The 18,945-nt window shown below is 53.4% G+C and overlaps 2 protein-coding genes across 2 annotated transcripts; both read left to right on the top strand.

Moving 5' to 3' along the window:
- Positions 1-1,301: 1,301 nt before the first annotated feature.
- On the top strand, positions 1,302-3,723 carry LOC129204579 (outer dense fiber protein 3-like). The gene is made up of 6 exons (XM_054820804.1): positions 1,302-1,533; positions 1,903-2,103; positions 2,325-2,426; positions 2,772-2,893; positions 3,339-3,479; positions 3,631-3,723. Exons 1-6 carry the CDS (start codon positions 1,302-1,304, stop codon positions 3,721-3,723), a joined length of 891 nt encoding a protein of 296 aa, XP_054676779.1.
- Positions 3,724-10,330: 6,607 nt separating this feature from the next.
- On the top strand, positions 10,331-12,752 carry LOC129204578 (outer dense fiber protein 3-like). The gene is made up of 6 exons (XM_054820803.1): positions 10,331-10,562; positions 10,932-11,132; positions 11,354-11,455; positions 11,801-11,922; positions 12,368-12,508; positions 12,660-12,752. Exons 1-6 carry the CDS (start codon positions 10,331-10,333, stop codon positions 12,750-12,752), a joined length of 891 nt encoding a protein of 296 aa, XP_054676778.1.
- Positions 12,753-18,945: the final 6,193 nt, after the last annotated feature.

Genomic DNA, 18,945 nt, shown 5'->3' with positions numbered 1-18,945 from the left:
CCCTCTCTTCTGCTCCGGGGAACCCTCTCTCTCCCTGTGCTTTTGCCTGTGCAGTTTTGCCGCTTTAGGAAGGGGCCCTCATGGCAATCCCCCGCTCCAGAGCCCTTCGCCTCAGTGGCTTTGCTGAAAGGGCGGGTACACGGGGTTTTAAACTGCCGCCTTCGCCCTCATCCCCGCCCACGCTGAGACAGAGCTGCCTCTCGGCACTAGCTCCCTTTTTCTGCCCCTGGGGGTACTGGCTTGGGAACCCTCTCTCTCTCCCTCTGCTTTTGCGTTTGCGGGTGGCAGCAGTCACAAGAGCAGAAAAGACAATTGTTTAAAAATCATGCCAGATTTTCAGAAGTAACCTCTGAGGAGGCTCAGAAAGGAGAAAGGATGGCATTTCAGGTGAGGAAGTCTCCAGGACAACTTTTGACATTCAGAGTCAACCACCCTGTAAAATGAAAGCCCAGCAGCTCACCTGTACGTGAGCCAGCTGCGGGCAGAGGCAGGGCGTACTAGGATGAGTTGGGCACTGCAGGACGCTTATCCCACCACCCTAAGCCTCCTACTTTCTCCTATAGCCAATAGGGTTGGGAAGTACAGGGGAAGCACATTTATCTTGTGCCAGAATGTGATGGTTTTGGTGCTGCGTGATGGCTTCTGTCATGCCTCAAACATGGTAACTACCTTTTCTTGCATAACCTAGAAAGTACACACGAGTCTGCACAATTTCTTCTGCACATTGGGAAAGGCCTCTCTTGCCTCTGTTTCCAAGGACAAACTCCCTAAAGCGGCACCACAGAGGTATTGCCACACCTTGCTAAGCGAGAGCCCCCGGCAGCAAATTCTGCTTACTAACACCAGGCCCACGTTGCCCTTGCCAGGAAAAAAAAAATGTAGATTAAGACACATGCGGAAAATAAGAGGCGAAATAGAAATTCCAGGTGTTCAAATGCACATTCTTATTATTACGTGAGCCCAACAGTAGAAGAACGTAAGGCTGCTAGATTAAACGCGTGAACGCCATCAGTTTTTCCCTCGTCGCGTGTTTCTGCCGTGCACACGTCATGAAGGTCTGGCCCTGCAAGCTGGACTTCCCCAGCTCTCAATCAGTCCTAGGACACAAATGTCACATCTGACACATGCCAGGAGCCTGTATGAGGTCACAGTGCACTTCCGTGACAAGCCAAGGCATGTCCCCAAGGCCACCTGGCAGCAGGCACCAGAACCTCTCCTGACCGAGAGGTTGCCTGCTCACCCTCGCCGCGCTCCGCGACCGAGAGCTGCAGCAGTCAAGTAGTTCATCCACTCCAAGTCCGATGGCCAAGGCCGAGAAAGGTGAAGCACTGCTGCTCCTCCCAGGGAGGTTTCGCACCGGGCCTCTGTCAGGGAAGCCCTTCGGTAACTCTTCTGCTCTTGCCGTAGGCTTTGTAGCCACCTCCAACACGGACGGAGCCTACGTGGGCACCTGGAGACCTCATCGCCCACGAGGTCCCATCCTGGCGCAGTTCACCAGCCCGGGACCCAAATACTCAATCCCTGGGACAACAGGTAAAACCACCATCGCAAGGGGGGTGCACCACACCCACTACCTCCAGGGGACAAGCAGCCACAGCTCCATTCCCCTTTGCTCCAGGCCTCCATGCTCTCATGCCAAGTTAGCTGAGCAACTGTTTCGGGGTGCAATACTTCATAACAATAGCATTTTGGCGGTATTCTGATGAATTGCACAATGCCTACGTCGTTCTTGCTGGAAGTCATTGTACCACCGTGTTGGCCTGCTGGCATCACGCTTGGAGGAAAAAGTCGCACAGGAAGGGAATTTCTTCAGGCCAGCAACTCCAGCCACTCCACTTCTTAGAAACTAGCTTTAAATATGCCGTTGCAGGCAGGTGTCCTTTCACAAGCTTTTCTTCCTAGGATACCTGGCTCACAATCCCACCAAAACCAAAGCCCCTGCATACACATTGCGAGGGGCCAAACCACCCATGACAGACAGCTCGTCTCCGGGTCCTCGGTACTATGTCCAGCCCTCCATCACCAGGCATGGGAAGCACACGGCTCCAGCACAGCACATTTGCGGACTTCCCAAGGTGAAGACAGAGATCACCCCTGGACCAAGTGAGTACCATTTCTCTAGCACTTCCTTCAGGCAAGACAAGCGCGCCTTCCTTTTGCCCTGTGCTACCGGCGTACAAAACGTCAGCTTGCACCCTGAAGAGGCTTCAGAGGTTTCCAGACGGAAAGCGAACAAGGCTGAGCGCCTCCTCCTGACCTTTCCCCTTTGGCTTGAGGAAAAGAGCCCAGCTTCACTGCTTTTCTCTGCTTCTCCTCTGCCCTAGGCGACTACTCCACCGACAAGGCCGACAAACACCTCTACCAGTGCGCGCCGGTGCAGTCCATGGCCTTCCGGCACAAGGCTCTCAAAACCAACCAATCTCCAGGTGAGGGAACTCGGGCAAATACGCAAACACTTGCAGCCTGCGTGCCCTCCAGGGAAAATGTGCCGAGCGGCTTTTTCAACAGGCCTAGGGAAAAGCCTGCACAGCAGGACAAGCTTGCTTGGTGTCCCAGAGCACCAGCTTCTCCCACCCCACAGAAGGACTGGCAACTCAGGCTTGGAGCTGCCAACACACGCTGCATGCGACAGAAGACGGAGGCATTGGGAGGAGGGGCGAGGCATCCTTCCTGCTCCTTGTAGCAGGCTTGGCAGGCTGCTTCTCTCCCGCTCTGGTACCGCTCCTCTCCCTGCAGGACTCACACGCGCTCTCTTCCCATTGCCCTTCCAGGTCCTGGCACCTACACCCTGCCTCGGCTGGTGGGACCCAACACAGCCTACACCCACGCCAGCCCGTGCTACTCCATGAAAGGGAGGAGTAAGCACAATGGCTTTGCTGAAGACCTCTCCAAGGTGAGCTATGCGTCTCTGCTCTCTCACGTCAGCAGCTGAAGCTCAGCTTCTCTCCTCGGGGCAGAAGGACTCCAGCGCCTGCTGCGGCCTCTCGTAACGCACGCTTCTATGCGCCAGCGGCAAAACCCGAGAAGCCACGGGGTCCCCTGGCTCTCCTGCTGTTAACAGTGGGAGAGGGGATGCTCTGTTGACACCTGCGGTGCCTCGTTTTCCAGCACTAACAGTTCTGGTGGGGCAAAGCTCATCGGCACTGATGGGAACCTCCCTCCTCCTCGGGGAAATCTGCCTCTCTGCAGGGAAACAGGAGGTGCCCTTGTTCCCATCGCTCCGCGCCCCTCACACCACTTCTCTGGCCAGCCAGCTCAACTCGCGCAGCCCCTGTGGGCACTTGGCAAGAATCGGCACCTGCCTTTTGTACCCAGCAACCTCCCCGCCTCTCTTACAGACGCCAGGTCCTGCTGCGTTCCCCAAAGTGGAACTGGACATCTACAAAAAGAAGGCTCCCATGTACACAATGGGAACCAAAAGTGGACTTGGAGGCGAGAAAACAGTGAAGCCAGGGCCAGCAGACTACTGCCTGGGAAAGGTAAGGCAGCCTGCCCTCTCCTCCTCTGCTTGTCAACAACCAGCCCTTAAGCATCTCCCCCTGCTGACAGGGCTTCTGAGAACTCAAGACCGCCTTTTCAAAAACAAGGCACCACGGTCACCTGTTTTTCTTCTCACTTTTCTCCTTCCAGGTGACGCTGACCAGGCCCCAGGCACCTGCTCCCACTTTTGGACTCCGTCATTCCCTCTACACCACTCCTCTAATATCTTTGATAGAACTCTAATAAAACAACGTACCCTCAAAGATCTGGCCTGTTTGCCTTCATCTGTGGGAAGAGGGGCTGTGCATGAGTGAGGACAATCACCTCTCTCCATTTCACGTCTACGCCTCAACCAAGACATGGCAAGACGAGGACGAGGGCAGAGCACCGAGATCAGCAGCGTAAGCCAGGCAGAGAGTTCTGACAGCACTCTTTCACCTGAACGGAGCTAAACACTGCCCCGTGAAAGCAGTCCAGCCCTTCCCCACATGCTCTCCCCCCATAGCCAAGCGTCCCACAGGCACGGGGGGGGACCCCCAAGGACTGAGCTGCAAACGACAGCTTTGTTGTGTGAGACGGGAAGAGCTCAATTCTTCCAGAAGATAGCGTGAGCTTTATTGTACTTCTTCACAGTCCATTCAAAATGGGAGGGACCAACGATTACACCCAACAGCGTGCACCAGCATCTCGGCTGTGATGGATGGCAGAGTCCGTCAGGCCTTGGGGAACAGACCTTTGCTCTTCTCAGCATCCTGCCAGGAGACGCGCCCTGGCCTGACAGAGGTGTTGGCAGACTTCAGCCCTTTGCACAGCTGCAAGGAGGAAACAACCCCATCTTCCCCAGCCCTCGCGGCCTACGGCACTGTGCAATTCTTTCAGGTTTCTACCACCGGGAAGTCACAGAAACCTGGAGATACTGAAGGCAGAGGAAGTTTTTTGCTGCTGCCCTACCTGCCCATCTACCTTTTCCCATTATTAGTCTGCCTGTACACCGAGGGTCACATCAAAGAACAAATGTTTCCTGCTGGTGATGTGAGATTGCCTTTAACTTGTGCCATGTATCAGGGCTGGAATTTGAAGTTCCCCGGCACACTTTCCATTTGTAATTGGCTGTTATCTCCAAGGGGAGCCTAACTGGCAAGTTGCAACCTGGTGACACTTCTCTACAGGGAGAAGAGGAAGGGCCAACGCATTTTCTCTTGGTGAGAGAGGTTTGGCTGTTTGGGAGATACTGTGGAACATGAGGGGGCTTCTTCAACTTTTCTCATCAGCTCATTTCAGTAATAGAGACTGGTGCTGGCTGCACGCTTAAGCGGACCATCAATCTCAGCTCTGTGTGCCACCAAATCTCTTAAAAAGAGGGATATGGGCCAGGCTGGAATGATATATGTACCTAGAAAGAAAAATGGGAGCTTCTGCTTCTTGCATATACTGAGACGTGGCTTGTGAGTGCAATGGGAAGACTTGGTGACTGGATGTGATGGTCTAGGTATGTTGGCGTGAACTCCCCAAGCCTCTCGTGAATAGCGCAGCCAGCCACAGAGTGCTTGCTTCGGGGCTCCTTTTCAGCCTTGCTCGACTAGGATTCGAGGCCGATGATGTGTCTGTTCCGCCTTACTGTCTCCAGGAGAGCAAGAGAAACCCCCTCCTGCACGATCCCGTTACCACTTGGGGTGTTATCAGGAAGCTTGACAGAGCAGTGAATCATAGAATATTAAGGTTGTACAAGATCTCTAAGATCATCAAGACCAAACGTCGACCCAAAACCACCATGTCTACTAAACCATGTCCCAAGTGCCACGTCTACAGGTTTTTTGAACACCTTCAGGGATGGTCACTCCACCACCTCTCTGGCAGCCTGTTCCAATGCCTGACCACTCTTTTGGTGAAGAAATGTTTCCTAATATCTAATCTAAATCCCCCCTTGATCCAACTTAAGACCATTTCCTCTTGTCCTTTTGCTAGTTACCTGGGAGAAGAGACCAACACCCACCCGGCTACAACCTCCTTTCAGGTAGTTGTAGAGAGCAATAAAGTCTCCACTCAGCCTCCTCTTCTCCAGGCTAAATAACCCCAGTTCCCTCAGCCGCTCCTCATAAGACTTGTGCTCCAGTCCCTTGACCAGCTTCATTGCCCTTCTCTGGACATGCTCCAGCACCTCAATGTCCTTCTTGTAGTGAGGGGCCCAAAACTGAACACAGTATTTGAGGTGCAGCCTCCCCAGAGCCGAGTACAGGGGCACAATCACTTCCCTACTCCTGCTGGCCACACTATTGCTGATACAAGCCAGGATGCTGTTGCCCTTCTGGGCCACCTGAGCACACTGCTGGCTCACGTTCAGCCAGATGTCAACCAGCACACCCAGGTCCTTTTCTGCTAGGCAGCTTTCCAGCCACTCTTCCCCAAGCCTCTAGCGTTGCATGGGGTTGTTGTGACGAAAGTCCAGGACCTGGCACTTGCCTGGTTAAACTTCATACAGTTGGCCTCGGCCCATCGATCCAGCCTGTCCAGATCCCTCTACAGAGCCTTCCTACCCTCAAGCAGATCAACACTCCCACCCAGTTTGGTGTCATCTGCAAACTTACTGAGGGTGCATTCAATCCCCTCGTCTAGATCATCGATAAAGATATTAAGTTTGGCCCCAAGACTGAGTCCTGGGGAACACCGCTTGTGAGTGGCTGCCAACTGGATTTAACTCCGCTCACCCCAACTCTCTGGGCTCGGCCTTCCAGCTATTTTTTTTTTTTTACCTAGCGAAGAGTGCACCTGTCTATGCCATGAGCTGCCAGCCTCTCTAAGAGAATGCTGTGGGAGACAGTATGGAAGGCTTTACTAAAGTCCAGGTAGATAACATCCACGGGCCTTCCTTCAGCTCTCCGTCCCTGTCTTCCAGCTCAGGGGGCTGAATGCCCTGGGGACAACTGGTCTGACTATTAAAGACTGAGGCAGAGAAGGCATTAAGTACCTCAGCCTTTTCCTCATCCTTGGTGGCTGTGTTCCCCTCTGCATCCAATAAAGGACGGAGAGTCTCCTCAGCTCTCTTTTTGTTGTTAATGTATTTGTAAAAGCATTTTTTGTTATCCCTTACAACAGTGGCCAGATTGAGTTCTAGCTGGGCTTTTGCCTTTCTAATTTTATCTCTGCATGACCTAACAAGATCCCTCTATTCTTCTTGAGTTGCCTGACCCTTCTTCAAAGAGTGGTAGACTCTCCTTTTTTTTCCCCTGAGTCTCAGCCAAAGTTCCATGTTCAGCCAGGTCGGTCATCTTCCCTGCCGGTTCTTCTTACAGCACGTGGGGACGGCTTGCTCCCGTGCGTTTAAGACTTCCTTCTTAAAGAATGCCCAGCCTTCCTGAACCCCTTTTCCCTTCAGGACTGTCTCCCAAGGGACTCTCTTAACCAGTGTCCTGAGCAGGCCAAAGTCTGCCCTCCAGAAGTCCGTGTTAGTGGTTTTGCTGATCCCCCTCCTTACTTCACCATGAATCAAAAACTCTATCACTTCATGGTCGCTAAGCCCAAGACGGCCTCCGACCACCACATCTCCCACCAGTCCTTCTCTGTTTGTGAAGAGCAGGCTGAGCGAGACATCTCCCCTGGTAGGCTCGCTTACCAGCTGTGTCAGGAAGTTATCTTCCACACACTCCAGGAACCTCCTAGACTGTTTCCCCTGCTATGTTGCATTTCCAGCAGACGTCTGGTAAGTTGAAGTCCCCCACAAGAACAAGGACTAGCGGTTGTGAGACTTCTGCCAGCTGCTTGTAGAATGCTTCATCTGCCTCTTCATCCTGGCTGGGTGGTCTGTAACAGACTCCCAGCAGGATATCTGCATTGCTGGCCTTCCCTCTCATCCTTATCCATAAGCACTCGACCTTATTATCACAATCGTCGAGCTCTATACAATCGAAACACTCCCTAACATACAGAGCCACCTCACCGCCTCTCCTTCCATGCCTATCCCTTCTGAAGAGCTTATGGCCATCCATGGCAGCACTCCAGTCATGAGACTTGTCCCACCACGTTTCTGTGATGGCAACTAAGTCACAGCTATCCTGCTGCACAATGGCTTCCAGTTCCTCCTGTTTGTTGCCCATGCTGCGTGCATTGGTGTGGATGCACTTGAGCTGGGCTTTCAATTTCACCCCCAACACTGGCATGCTACCCCTAGGCTCCTCTCTAGTGAGCCTGGTTATACTTCCTTCCCACTTCGATCCTAGTTTAAAGCCCTCTCGATGAGCCTCACCAGCTCATGAGAATCCTTTTCCTTCTTTGAGATAGCTGGACTCCATTAGTCGCCAGCAGACCCAGTGCCATGTAAACCTCCCCATAATCAAAAAACCCCAAAATCCCACCGGTGGCACCAGCCTCTGAGCCACATGTTGATCAGTTAAGTTTTCCTGTTCCTTTCAGTATTCTTCCCTGCCACTGACGGGATTGAGGAAAACACTACCTGTGCTCCTGATCCTTCAACTAATCGTCCTAGTGCCCTGAAGTCCCTTTTCATCACTTTTGGACTTCTCTCTGCAACCTCATCACTGCCAACCTGCATAACCAACAGCGGATAATAATCAGAGGGCTGTACCAGACCAGGGAGTTTCCCGGTAACGTCTCTAATCCGGGCCCCAGGGGGGCAGCAGACTTCCCTGTGGGATGCGCCTAGTTGGCAGATTGGGCCCTCTGTTCCCCTCAGAAGGGACTCGCCTATGACAATTACCCTCCTTTTTTTCTTAACAGAGGCAGTCAAAAGGCAAGGGGTTGACTGACTCACCCTAGGCAACCCCCTAGATGGACCTTCACTTACATTCTCATTTACCTGGCCCTCCAGTTCCAGAGCCCCATATCTGTTGTATAAGGGAAACTGGGAGAGTGAGGGAGGCTGGGAGGGGATTCGCCTGCTACCCCAAGCAGGGACCTGTTTCCATTCCCCCTTGTCTCTAAGGTCCTCTCCTTCTACTTGGTGGCAAGAGGGTAGGGGATCCTCTGCTTCTTGTGGAGCACCCATCGGCTGCCTTGGCCTCAGGGATGATAGGGTGTGGCTCCACCAATCTATCTCCCTCTCATACTCCCCGATACCCCTTAATCTTTCCACTTCCTCTTTCAGCTCTGCCACCAGGCTGAACAGATCATCCACCTGGTCACACCAAAACCGGCTGTTGTCACTGCTGCCCTCCGGTCCCAGTGACAGGCTCACGCACTCCCTGCAGCCAGAGACCTGGACAGCTGTATGTTTGCATGGGAACTCCATGTGGGTTGCCATATTCCTTCTGTCAATGGCTTTCAGGCAAGTGGAAACCATAGCCCGTCCTCTCCTGGGAGGGGGATGACCACCAGGTGAGCTGCCCTTTAGAACCAGGATGAGTACCGTGCCCTACCCACACACCCAGCCTGCGCAAACTGCCTCGCAAACTGCCGCGCCACATCCTGCCTGCCCCCCCATCATTCGCCATGCTCCTGGCCGCTTGCGCTCCCTGGGGACTGCTCTTGTATGCGAGCGGGTTTGGCTGCCTTCGCTTTTGTCCCCGCCGAGTCAGAGCTGCCTCTCATCAGGAGCTCCCTCTCTTCTGCTCCGGGGAACCCTCTCTCTCCCTGTGCTTTTGCCTGTGCAGTTTTGCCGCTTTAGGAAGGGGCCCTCATGGCAATCCCCCGCTCCAGAGCCCTTCGCCTCAGTGGCTTTGCTGAAAGGGCGGGTACACGGGGTTTTAAACTGCCGCCTTCGCCCTCATCCCCGCCCACGCTGAGACAGAGCTGCCTCTCGGCACTAGCTCCCTTTTTCTGCCCCTGGGGGTACTGGCTTGGGAACCCTCTCTCTCTCCCTCTGCTTTTGCGTTTGCGGGTGGCAGCAGTCACAAGAGCAGAAAAGACAATTGTTTAAAAATCATGCCAGATTTTCAGAAGTAACCTCTGAGGAGGCTCAGAAAGGAGAAAGGATGGCATTTCAGGTGAGGAAGTCTCCAGGACAACTTTTGACATTCAGAGTCAACCACCCTGTAAAATGAAAGCCCAGCAGCTCACCTGTACGTGAGCCAGCTGCGGGCAGAGGCAGGGCGTACTAGGATGAGTTGGGCACTGCAGGACGCTTATCCCACCACCCTAAGCCTCCTACTTTCTCCTATAGCCAATAGGGTTGGGAAGTACAGGGGAAGCACATTTATCTTGTGCCAGAATGTGATGGTTTTGGTGCTGCGTGATGGCTTCTGTCATGCCTCAAACATGGTAACTAGCTTTTCTTGCATAACCTAGAAAGTACACACGAGTCTGCACAATTTCTTCTGCACATTGGGAAAGGCCTCTCTTGCCTCTGTTTCCAAGGACAAACTCCCTAAAGCGGCACCACAGAGGTATTGCCACACCTTGCTAAGCGAGAGCCCCCGGCAGCAAATTCTGCTTACTAACACCAGGCCCACGTTGCCCTTGCCAGGAAAAAAAAAATGTAGATTAAGACACATGCGGAAAATAAGAGGCGAAATAGAAATTCCAGGTGTTCAAATGCACATTCTTATTATTACGTGAGCCCAACAGTAGAAGAACGTAAGGCTGCTAGATTAAACGCGTGAACGCCATCAGTTTTTCCCTCGTTGCGTGTTTCTGCCGTGCACACGTCATGAAGGTCTGGCCCTGCAAGCTGGACTTCCCCAGCTCTCAATCAGTCCTAGGACACAAATGTCACATCTGACACATGCCAGGAGCCTGTATGAGGTCACAGTGCACTTCCGTGACAAGCCAAGGCATGTCCCCAAGGCCACCTGGCAGCAGGCACCAGAACCTCTCCTGACCGAGAGGTTGCCTGCTCACCCTCGCCGCGCTCCGCGACCGAGAGCTGCAGCAGTCAAGTAGTTCATCCACTCCAAGTCCGATGGCCAAGGCCGAGAAAGGTGAAGCACTGCTGCTCCTCCCAGGGAGGTTTCGCACCGGGCCTCTGTCAGGGAAGCCCTTCGGTAACTCTTCTGCTCTTGCCGTAGGCTTTGTAGCCACCTCCAACACGGACGGAGCCTACGTGGGCACCTGGAGACCTCATCGCCCACGAGGTCCCATCCTGGCGCAGTTCACCAGCCCGGGACCCAAATACTCAATCCCTGGGACAACAGGTAAAACCACCATCGCAAGGGGGGTGCACCACACCCACTACCTCCAGGGGACAAGCAGCCACAGCTCCATTCCCCTTTGCTCCAGGCCTCCATGCTCTCATGCCAAGTTAGCTGAGCAACTGTTTTGGGGTGCAATACTTCATAACAACAGCATTTTGGCGGTATTCTGATGAATTGCACAATGCCTACGTCGTTCTTGCTGGAAGTCATTGTACCACCGTGTTGGCCTGCTGGCATCACGCTTGGAGGAAAAAGTCGCACAGGAAGGGAATTTCTTCAGGCCAGCAACTCCAGCCACTCCACTTCTTAGAAACTAGCTTTAAATATGCCGTTGCAGGCAGGTGTCCTTTCACAAGCTTTTCTTCCTAGGATACCTGGCTCACAATCCCACCAAAACCAAAGCCCCTGCATACACATTGCGAGGGGCCAAACCACCCATGACAGACAGCTCGTCTCCGGGTCCTCGGTACTATGTCCAGCCCTCCATCACCAGGCATGGGAAGCACACGGCTCCAGCACAGCACATTTGCGGACTTCCCAAGGTGAAGACAGAGATCACCCCTGGACCAAGTGAGTACCATTTCTCTAGCACTTCCTTCAGGCAAGACAAGCGCGCCTTCCTTTTGCCCTGTGCTACTGGCGTACAAAACGTCAGCTTGCACCCTGAAGAGGCTTCAGAGGTTTCCAGACGGAAAGCGAACAAGGCTGAGCGCCTCCTCCTGACCTTTCCCCTTTGGCTTGAGGAAAAGAGCCCAGCTTCACTGCTTTTCTCTGCTTCTCCTCTGCCCTAGGCGACTACTCCACCGACAAGGCCGACAAACACCTCTACCAGTGCGCGCCGGTGCAGTCCATGGCCTTCCGGCACAAGGCTCTCAAAACCAACCAATCTCCAGGTGAGGGAACTCGGGCAAATACGCAAACACTTGCAGCCTGCGTGCCCTCCAGGGAAAATGTGCCGAGCGGCTTTTTCAACAGGCCTAGGGAAAAGCCTGCACAGCAGGACAAGCTTGCTTGGTGTCCCAGAGCACCAGCTTCTCCCACCCCACAGAAGGACTGGCAACTCAGGCTTGGAGCTGCCAACACACGCTGCATGCGACAGAAGACGGAGGCATTGGGAGGAGGGGCGAGGCATCCTTCCTGCTCCTTGTAGCAGGCTTGGCAGGCTGCTTCTCTCCCGCTCTGGTACCGCTCCTCTCCCTGCAGGACTCACACGCGCTCTCTTCCCATTGCCCTTCCAGGTCCTGGCACCTACACCCTGCCTCGGCTGGTGGGACCCAACACAGCCTACACCCACGCCAGCCCGTGCTACTCCATGAAAGGGAGGAGTAAGCACAATGGCTTTGCTGAAGACCTCTCCAAGGTGAGCTATGCGTCTCTGCTCTCTCACGTCAGCAGCTGAAGCTCAGCTTCTCTCCTCGGGGCAGAAGGACTCCAGCGCCTGCTGCAGCCTCTCGTAACGCACGCTTCTATGCGCCAGCGGCAAAACCCGAGAAGCCACGGGGTCCCCTGGCTCTCCTGCTGTTAACAGTGGGAGAGGGGATGCTCTGTTGACACCTGCGGTGCCTCGTTTTCCAGCACTAACAGTTCTGGTGGGGCAAAGCTCATCGGCACTGATGGGAACCTCCCTCCTCCTCGGGGAAATCTGCCTCTCTGCAGGGAAACAGGAGGTGCCCTTGTTCCCATCGCTCCGCGCCCCTCACACCACTTCTCTGGCCAGCCAGCTCAACTCGCGCAGCCCCTGTGGGCACTTGGCAAGAATCGGCACCTGCCTTTTGTACCCAGCAACCTCCCCGCCTCTCTTACAGACGCCAGGTCCTGCTGCATTCCCCAAAGTGGAACTGGACATCTACAAAAAGAAGGCTCCCATGTACACAATGGGAACCAAAAGTGGACTTGGAGGCGAGAAAACAGTGAAGCCAGGGCCAGCAGACTACTGCCTGGGAAAGGTAAGGCAGCCTGCCCTCTCCTCCTCTGCTTGTCAACAACCAGCCCTTAAGCATCTCCCCCTGCTGACAGGGCTTCTGAGAACTCAAGACCGCCTTTTCAAAAACAAGGCACCACGGTCACCTGTTTTTCTTCTCACTTTTCTCCTTCCAGGTGACGCTGACCAGGCCCCAGGCACCTGCTCCCACTTTTGGACTCCGTCATTCCCTCTACACCACTCCTCTAATATCTTTGATAGAACTCTAATAAAACAACGTACCCCCAAAGATCTGGCCTGTTTGCCTTCATCTGTGGGAAGAGGGGCTGTGCATGAGTGAGGACAATCACCTCTCTCCATTTCACGTCTACGCCTCAACCAAGACATGGCAAGACGAGGACGAGGGCAGAGCACCGAGATCAGCAGCGTAAGCCAGGCAGAGAGTTCTGACAGCACTCTTTCACCTGAACGGAGCTAAACACTGCCCCGTGAAAGCAGTCCAGCCCTTCCCCACATGCTCTGCCCCCATAGCCAAGCGTCCCACAGGCACGGGGGGGGACCCCCAAGGACTGAGCTGCAAACGACAGCTTTGTTGTGTGAGACGGGAAGAGCTCAATTCTTCCAGAAGATAGCGTGAGCTTTATTGTACTTCTTCACAGTCCATTCAAAATGGGAGGGACCAACGATTACACCCAACAGCGTGCACCAGCATCTCGGCTGTGATGGATGGCAGAGTCCGTCAGGCCTTGGGGAACAGACCTTTGCTCTTCTCAGCAACCTGCCAGGAGACGCGCCCTGGCCTGACAGAGGTGTTGGCAGACTTCAGCCCTTTGCACAGCTGCAAGGAGGAAACAACCCCATCTTCCCCAGCCCTCGCGGCCTACGGCACTGTGCAATTCTTTCAGGTTTCTACCACCGGGAAGTCACAGAAACCTGGAGATACTGAAGGCAGAGGAAGTTTTTTGCTGCTGCCCTACCTGCCCATCTACCTTTTCCCATTATTAGTCTGCCTGTACACCGAGGGTCACATCAAAGAACAAATGTTTCCTGCTGGTGATGTGAGATTGCCTTTAACTTGTGCCATGTATCAGGGCTGGAATTTGAAGTTCCCCGGCACACTTTCCATTTGTAATTGGCTGTTATCTCCAAGGGGAGCCTAACTGGCAAGTTGCAACCTGGTGACACTTCTCTACAGGGAGAAGAGGAAGGGCCAACACATTTTCTCTTGGTGAGAGAGGTTTGGCTGTTTGGGAGATACTGTGGAACATGAGGGGGCTTCTTCAACTTTTCTCATCAGCTCATTTCAGTAATAGAGACTGGTGCTGGCTGCACGCTTAAGCGGACCATCAATCTCAGCTCTGTGTGCCACCAAATCTCTTAAAAAGAGGGATATGGGCCAGGCTGGAATGATATATGTACCTAGAAAGAAAAATGGGAGCTTCTGCTTCTTGCATATACTGAGACGTGGCTTGTGAGTGCAATGGGAAGACTTGGTGACTGGATGTGATGGTCTAGGTATGTTGGCGTGAACTCCCCAAGCCTCTCGTGAATAGCGCAGCCAGCCACAGAGTGCTTGCTTCGGGGCTCCTTTTCAGCCTTGCTCGACTAGGATTCGAGGCCGATGATGTGTCTGTTCCGCCTTACTGTCTCCAGGAGAGCAAGAGAAACCCCCTCCTGCACGATCCCGTTACCACTTGGGGTGTTATCAGGAAGCTTGACAGAGCAGTGAATCATAGAATATTAAGGTTGTACAAGATCTCTAAGATCATCAAGACCAAACGTCGACCCAAAACCACCATGTCTACTAAACCATGTCCCAAGTGCCACGTCTACAGGTTTTTTGAACACCTTCAGGGATGGTCACTCCACCACCTCTCTGGCAGCCTGTTCCAATGCCTGACCACTCTTTTGGTGAAGAAATGTTTCCTAATATCTAATCTAAATCCCCCCTTGATCCAACTTAAGACCATTTCCTCTTGTCCTTTTGCTAGTTACCTGGGAGAAGAGACCAACACCCACCCGGCTACAACCTCCTTTCAGGTAGTTGTAGAGAGCAATAAAGTCTCCACTCAGCCTCCTCTTCTCCAGGCTAAATAACCCCAGTTCCCTCAGCCGCTCCTCATAAGACTTGTGCTCCAGTCCCTTGACCAGCTTCATTGCCCTTCTCTGGACATGCTCCAGCACCTCAATGTCCTTCTTGTAGTGAGGGGCCCAAAACTGAACACAGTATTTGAGGTGCAGCCTCCCCAGAGCCGAGTACAGGGGCACAATCACTTCCCTACTCCTGCTGGCCACACTATTGCTGATACAAGCCAGGATGCTGTTGCCCTTCTTGGCCACCTGAGCACACTGCTGGCTCACGTTCAGCCAGATGTCAACCAGCACACCCAGGTCCTTTTCTGCTAGGCAGCTTTCCAGCCACTCTTCCCCAAGCCTCTAGCGTTGCATGGGGTTGTTGTGACGAAAGTCCAGGACCTGGCACTTGCCTGGTTAAACTTCATACAGTTGGCCTCGGCCCATCGATCCAGCCTGTCCAGATCCCTCTACAGAGCCTTCCTACCCTCAAGCAGATCAACACTCCCACCCAGTTTGGTGTCATCTGCAAACTTACTGAGGGTGCATTCAATCCCCTCGTCTAGATCATCGATAAAGATATTAAGTTTGGCCCCAAGACTGAGTCCTGGGGAACACCGCTTGTGAGTGGCTGCCAACTGGATTTAACTCCGCTCACCCCAACTCTCTGGGCTCGGCCTTCCAGCTATTTTTTTTTTTTTACCTAGCGAAGAGTGCACCTGTCTATGCCATGAGCTGCCAGCCTCTCTAAGAGAATGCTGTGGGAGACAGTATGGAAGGCTTTACTAAAGTCCAGGTAGATAACATCCACGGGCCTTCCTTCAGCTCTCCGTCCCTGTCTTCCAGCTCAGGGGGCTGAATGCCCTGGGGACAACTGGTCTGACTATTAAAGACTGAGGCAGAGAAGGCATTAAGTACCTCAGCCTTTTCCTCATCCTTGGTGGCTGTGTTCCCCTCTGCATCCAATAAAGGACGGAGAGTCTCCTCAGCTCTCTTTTTGTTGTTAATGTATTTGTAAAAGCATTTTTTGTTATCCCTTACAACAGTGGCCAGATTGAGTTCTAGCTGGGCTTTTGCCTTTCTAATTTTATCTCTGCATGACCTAACAAGATCCCTCTATTCTTCTTGAGTTGCCTGACCCTTCTTCAAAGAGTGGTAGACTCTCCTTTTTTTTCCCCTGAGTCTCAGCCAAAGTTCCATGTTCAGCCAGGTCGGTCATCTTCCCTGCCGGTTCTTCTTACAGCACGTGGGGACGGCTTGCTCCCGTGCGTTTAAGACTTCCTTCTTAAAGAATGCCCAGCCTTCCTGAACCCCTTTTCCCTTCAGGACTGTCTCCCAAGGGACTCTCTTAACCAGTGTCCTGAGCAGGCCAAAGTCTGCCCTCCAGAAGTCCGTGTTAGTGGTTTTGCTGATCCCCCTCCTTACTTCACCATGAATCAAAAACTCTATCACTTCATGGTCGCTAAGCCCAAGACGGCCTCCGACCACCACATCTCCCACCAGTCCTTCTCTGTTTGTGAAGAGCAGGCTGAGCGAGACATCTCCCCTGGTAGGCTCGCTTACCAGCTGTGTCAGGAAGTTATCTTCCACACACTCCAGGAACCTCCTAGACTGTTTCCCCTGCTATGTTGCATTTCCAGCAGACGTCTGGTAAGTTGAAGTCCCCCACAAGAACAAGGACTAGCGGTTGTGAGACTTCTGCCAGCTGCTTGTAGAATGCTTCATCTGCCTCTTCATCCTGGCTGGGTGGTCTGTAACAGACTCCCAGCAGGATATCTGCATTGCTGGCCTTCCCTCTCATCCTTATCCATAAGCACTCGACCTTATTATCACAATCGTCGAGCTCTATACAATCGAAACACTCCCTAACATACAGAGCCACCTCACCGCCTCTCCTTCCATGCCTATCCCTTCTGAAGAGCTTATGGCCATCCATGGCAGCACTCCAGTCATGAGACTTGTCCCACCACGTTTCTGTGATGGCAACTAAGTCACAGCTATCCTGCTGCACAATGGCTTCCAGTTCCTCCTGTTTGTTGCCCATGCTGCGTGCATTGGTGTGGATGCACTTGAGCTGGGCTTTCAATTTCACCCCCAACACTGGCATGCTACCCCTAGGCTCCTCTCTAGTGAGCCTGGTTATACTTCCTTCCCACTTCGATCCTAGTTTAAAGCCCTCTCGATGAGCCTCACCAGCTCATGAGAATCCTTTTCCTTCTTTGAGATAGCTGGACTCCATTAGTCGCCAGCAGACCCAGTGCCATGTAAACCTCCCCATAATCAAAAAACCCCAAAATCCCACCGGTGGCACCAGCCTCTGAGCCACATGTTGATCAGTTAAGTTTTCCTGTTCCTTTCAGTATTCTTCCCTGCCACTGACGGGATTGAGGAAAACACTACCTGTGCTCCTGATCCTTCAACTAATCGTCCTAGTGCCCTGAAGTCCCTTTTCATCACTTTTGGACTTCTCTCTGCAACCTCATCACTGCCAACCTGCATAACCAACAGCGGATAATAATCAGAGGGCTGTACCAGACCAGGGAGTTTCCCGGTAACGTCTCTAATCCGGGCCCCAGGGGGGCAGCAGACTTCCCTGTGGGATGCGCCTAGTTGGCAGATTGGGCCCTCTGTTCCCCTCAGAAGGGACTCGCCTATGACAATTACCCTCCTTTTTTTCTTAACAGAGGCAGTCAAAAGGCAAGGGGTTGACTGACTCACCCTAGGCAACCCCCTAGATGGACCTTCACTTACATTCTCATTTACCTGGCCCTCCAGTTCCAGAGCCCCATATCTGTTGTATAAGGGAAACTGGGAGAGTGAGGGAGGCTGGGAGGGGATTCGCCTGCTACCCCAAGCAGGGACCTGTTTCCATTCCCCCTTGTCTCTAAGGTCCTCTCCTTCTACTTGGTGGCAAGAGGGTAGGGGATCCTCTGCTTCTTGTGGAGCACCCATCGGCTGCCTTGGCCTCAGGGATGATAGGGTGTGGCTCCACCAATCTATCTCCCTCTCATACTCCCCGATACCCCTTAATCTTTCCACTTCCTCTTTCAGCTCTGCCACCAGGCTGAACAGATCATCCACCTGGTCACACCAAAACCGGCTGTTGTCACTGCTGCCCTCCGGTCCCAGTGACAGGCTCACGCACTCCCTGCAGCCAGAGACCTGGACAGCTGTATGTTTGCATGGGAACTCCATGTGGGTTGCCATATTCCTTCTGTCAATGGCTTTCAGGCAAGTGGAAACCATAGCCCGTCCTCTCCTGGGAGGGGGATGACCACCAGGTGAGCTGCCCTTTAGAACCAGGATGAGTACCGTGCCCTACCCACACACCCAGCCTGCGCAAACTGCCTCGCAAACTGCCGCGCCACATCCTGCCTGCCCCCCCATCATTCGCCATGCTCCTGGCCGCTTGCGCTCCCTGGGGACTGCTCTTGTATGCGAGCGGGTTTGGCTGCCTTCGCTTTTGTCCCCGCCGAGTCAGAGCTGCCTCTCATCAGGAGCTCCCTCTCTTCTGCTCCGGGGAACCCTCTCTCTCCCTGTGCTTTTGCCTGTGCAGTTTTGCCGCTTTAGGAAGGGGCCCTCATGGCAATCCCCCGCTCCAGAGCCCTTCGCCTCAGTGGCTTTGCTGAAAGGGCGGGTACACGGGGTTTTAAACTGCCGCCTTCGCCCTCATCCCCGCCCACGCTGAGACAGAGCTGCCTCTCGGCACTAGCTCCCTTTTTCTGCCCCTGGGGGTACTGGCTTGGGAACCCTCTCTCTCTCCCTCTGCTTTTGCGTTTGCGGGTGGCAGCAGTCACAAGAGCAGAAAAGACAATTGTTTAAAAATCATGCCAGATTTTCAGAAGTAACCTCTGAGGAGGCTCAGAAAGGAGAAAGGATGGCATTTCAGGTGAGGAAGTCTCCAGGACAACTTTTGACATTCAGAGTCAACCACCCTGTAAAATGAAAGCCCAGCAGCTCACCTGTACGTGAGCCAGCTGCGGGCAGAGGCAGGGCGTACTAGGATGAGTTGGGCACTGCAGGACGCTTATCCCACCACCCTAAGCCTCCTACTTTCTCCTATAGCCAATAGGGTTGGGAAGTACAGGGGAAGCACATTTATCTTGTGCCAGAATGTGATGGTTTTGGTGCTGCGTGATGGCTTCTGTCATGCCTCAAACATGGTAACTAGCTTTTCTTGCATAACCTAGAAAGTACACACGAGTCTGCACAATTTCTTCTGCACATTGGGAAAGGCCTCTCTTGCCTCTGTTTCCAAGGACAAACTCCCTAAAGCGGCACCACAGAGGTATTGCCACACCTTGCTAAGCGAGAGCCCCCGGCAGCAAATTCTGCTTACTAACACCAGGCCCACGTTGCCCTTGCCAGGAAAAAAAAAATGTAGATTAA

The sequence above is a fragment of the Grus americana genome, chromosome 3, assembly GCF_028858705.1.
Source record: "Grus americana isolate bGruAme1 chromosome 3, bGruAme1.mat, whole genome shotgun sequence".
NCBI lineage: Eukaryota > Metazoa > Chordata > Aves > Gruiformes > Gruidae > Grus > Grus americana.
Note: the sequence above shows the minus strand (reverse complement) of the source record. Positions and strands in the feature narration are given on the sequence as shown.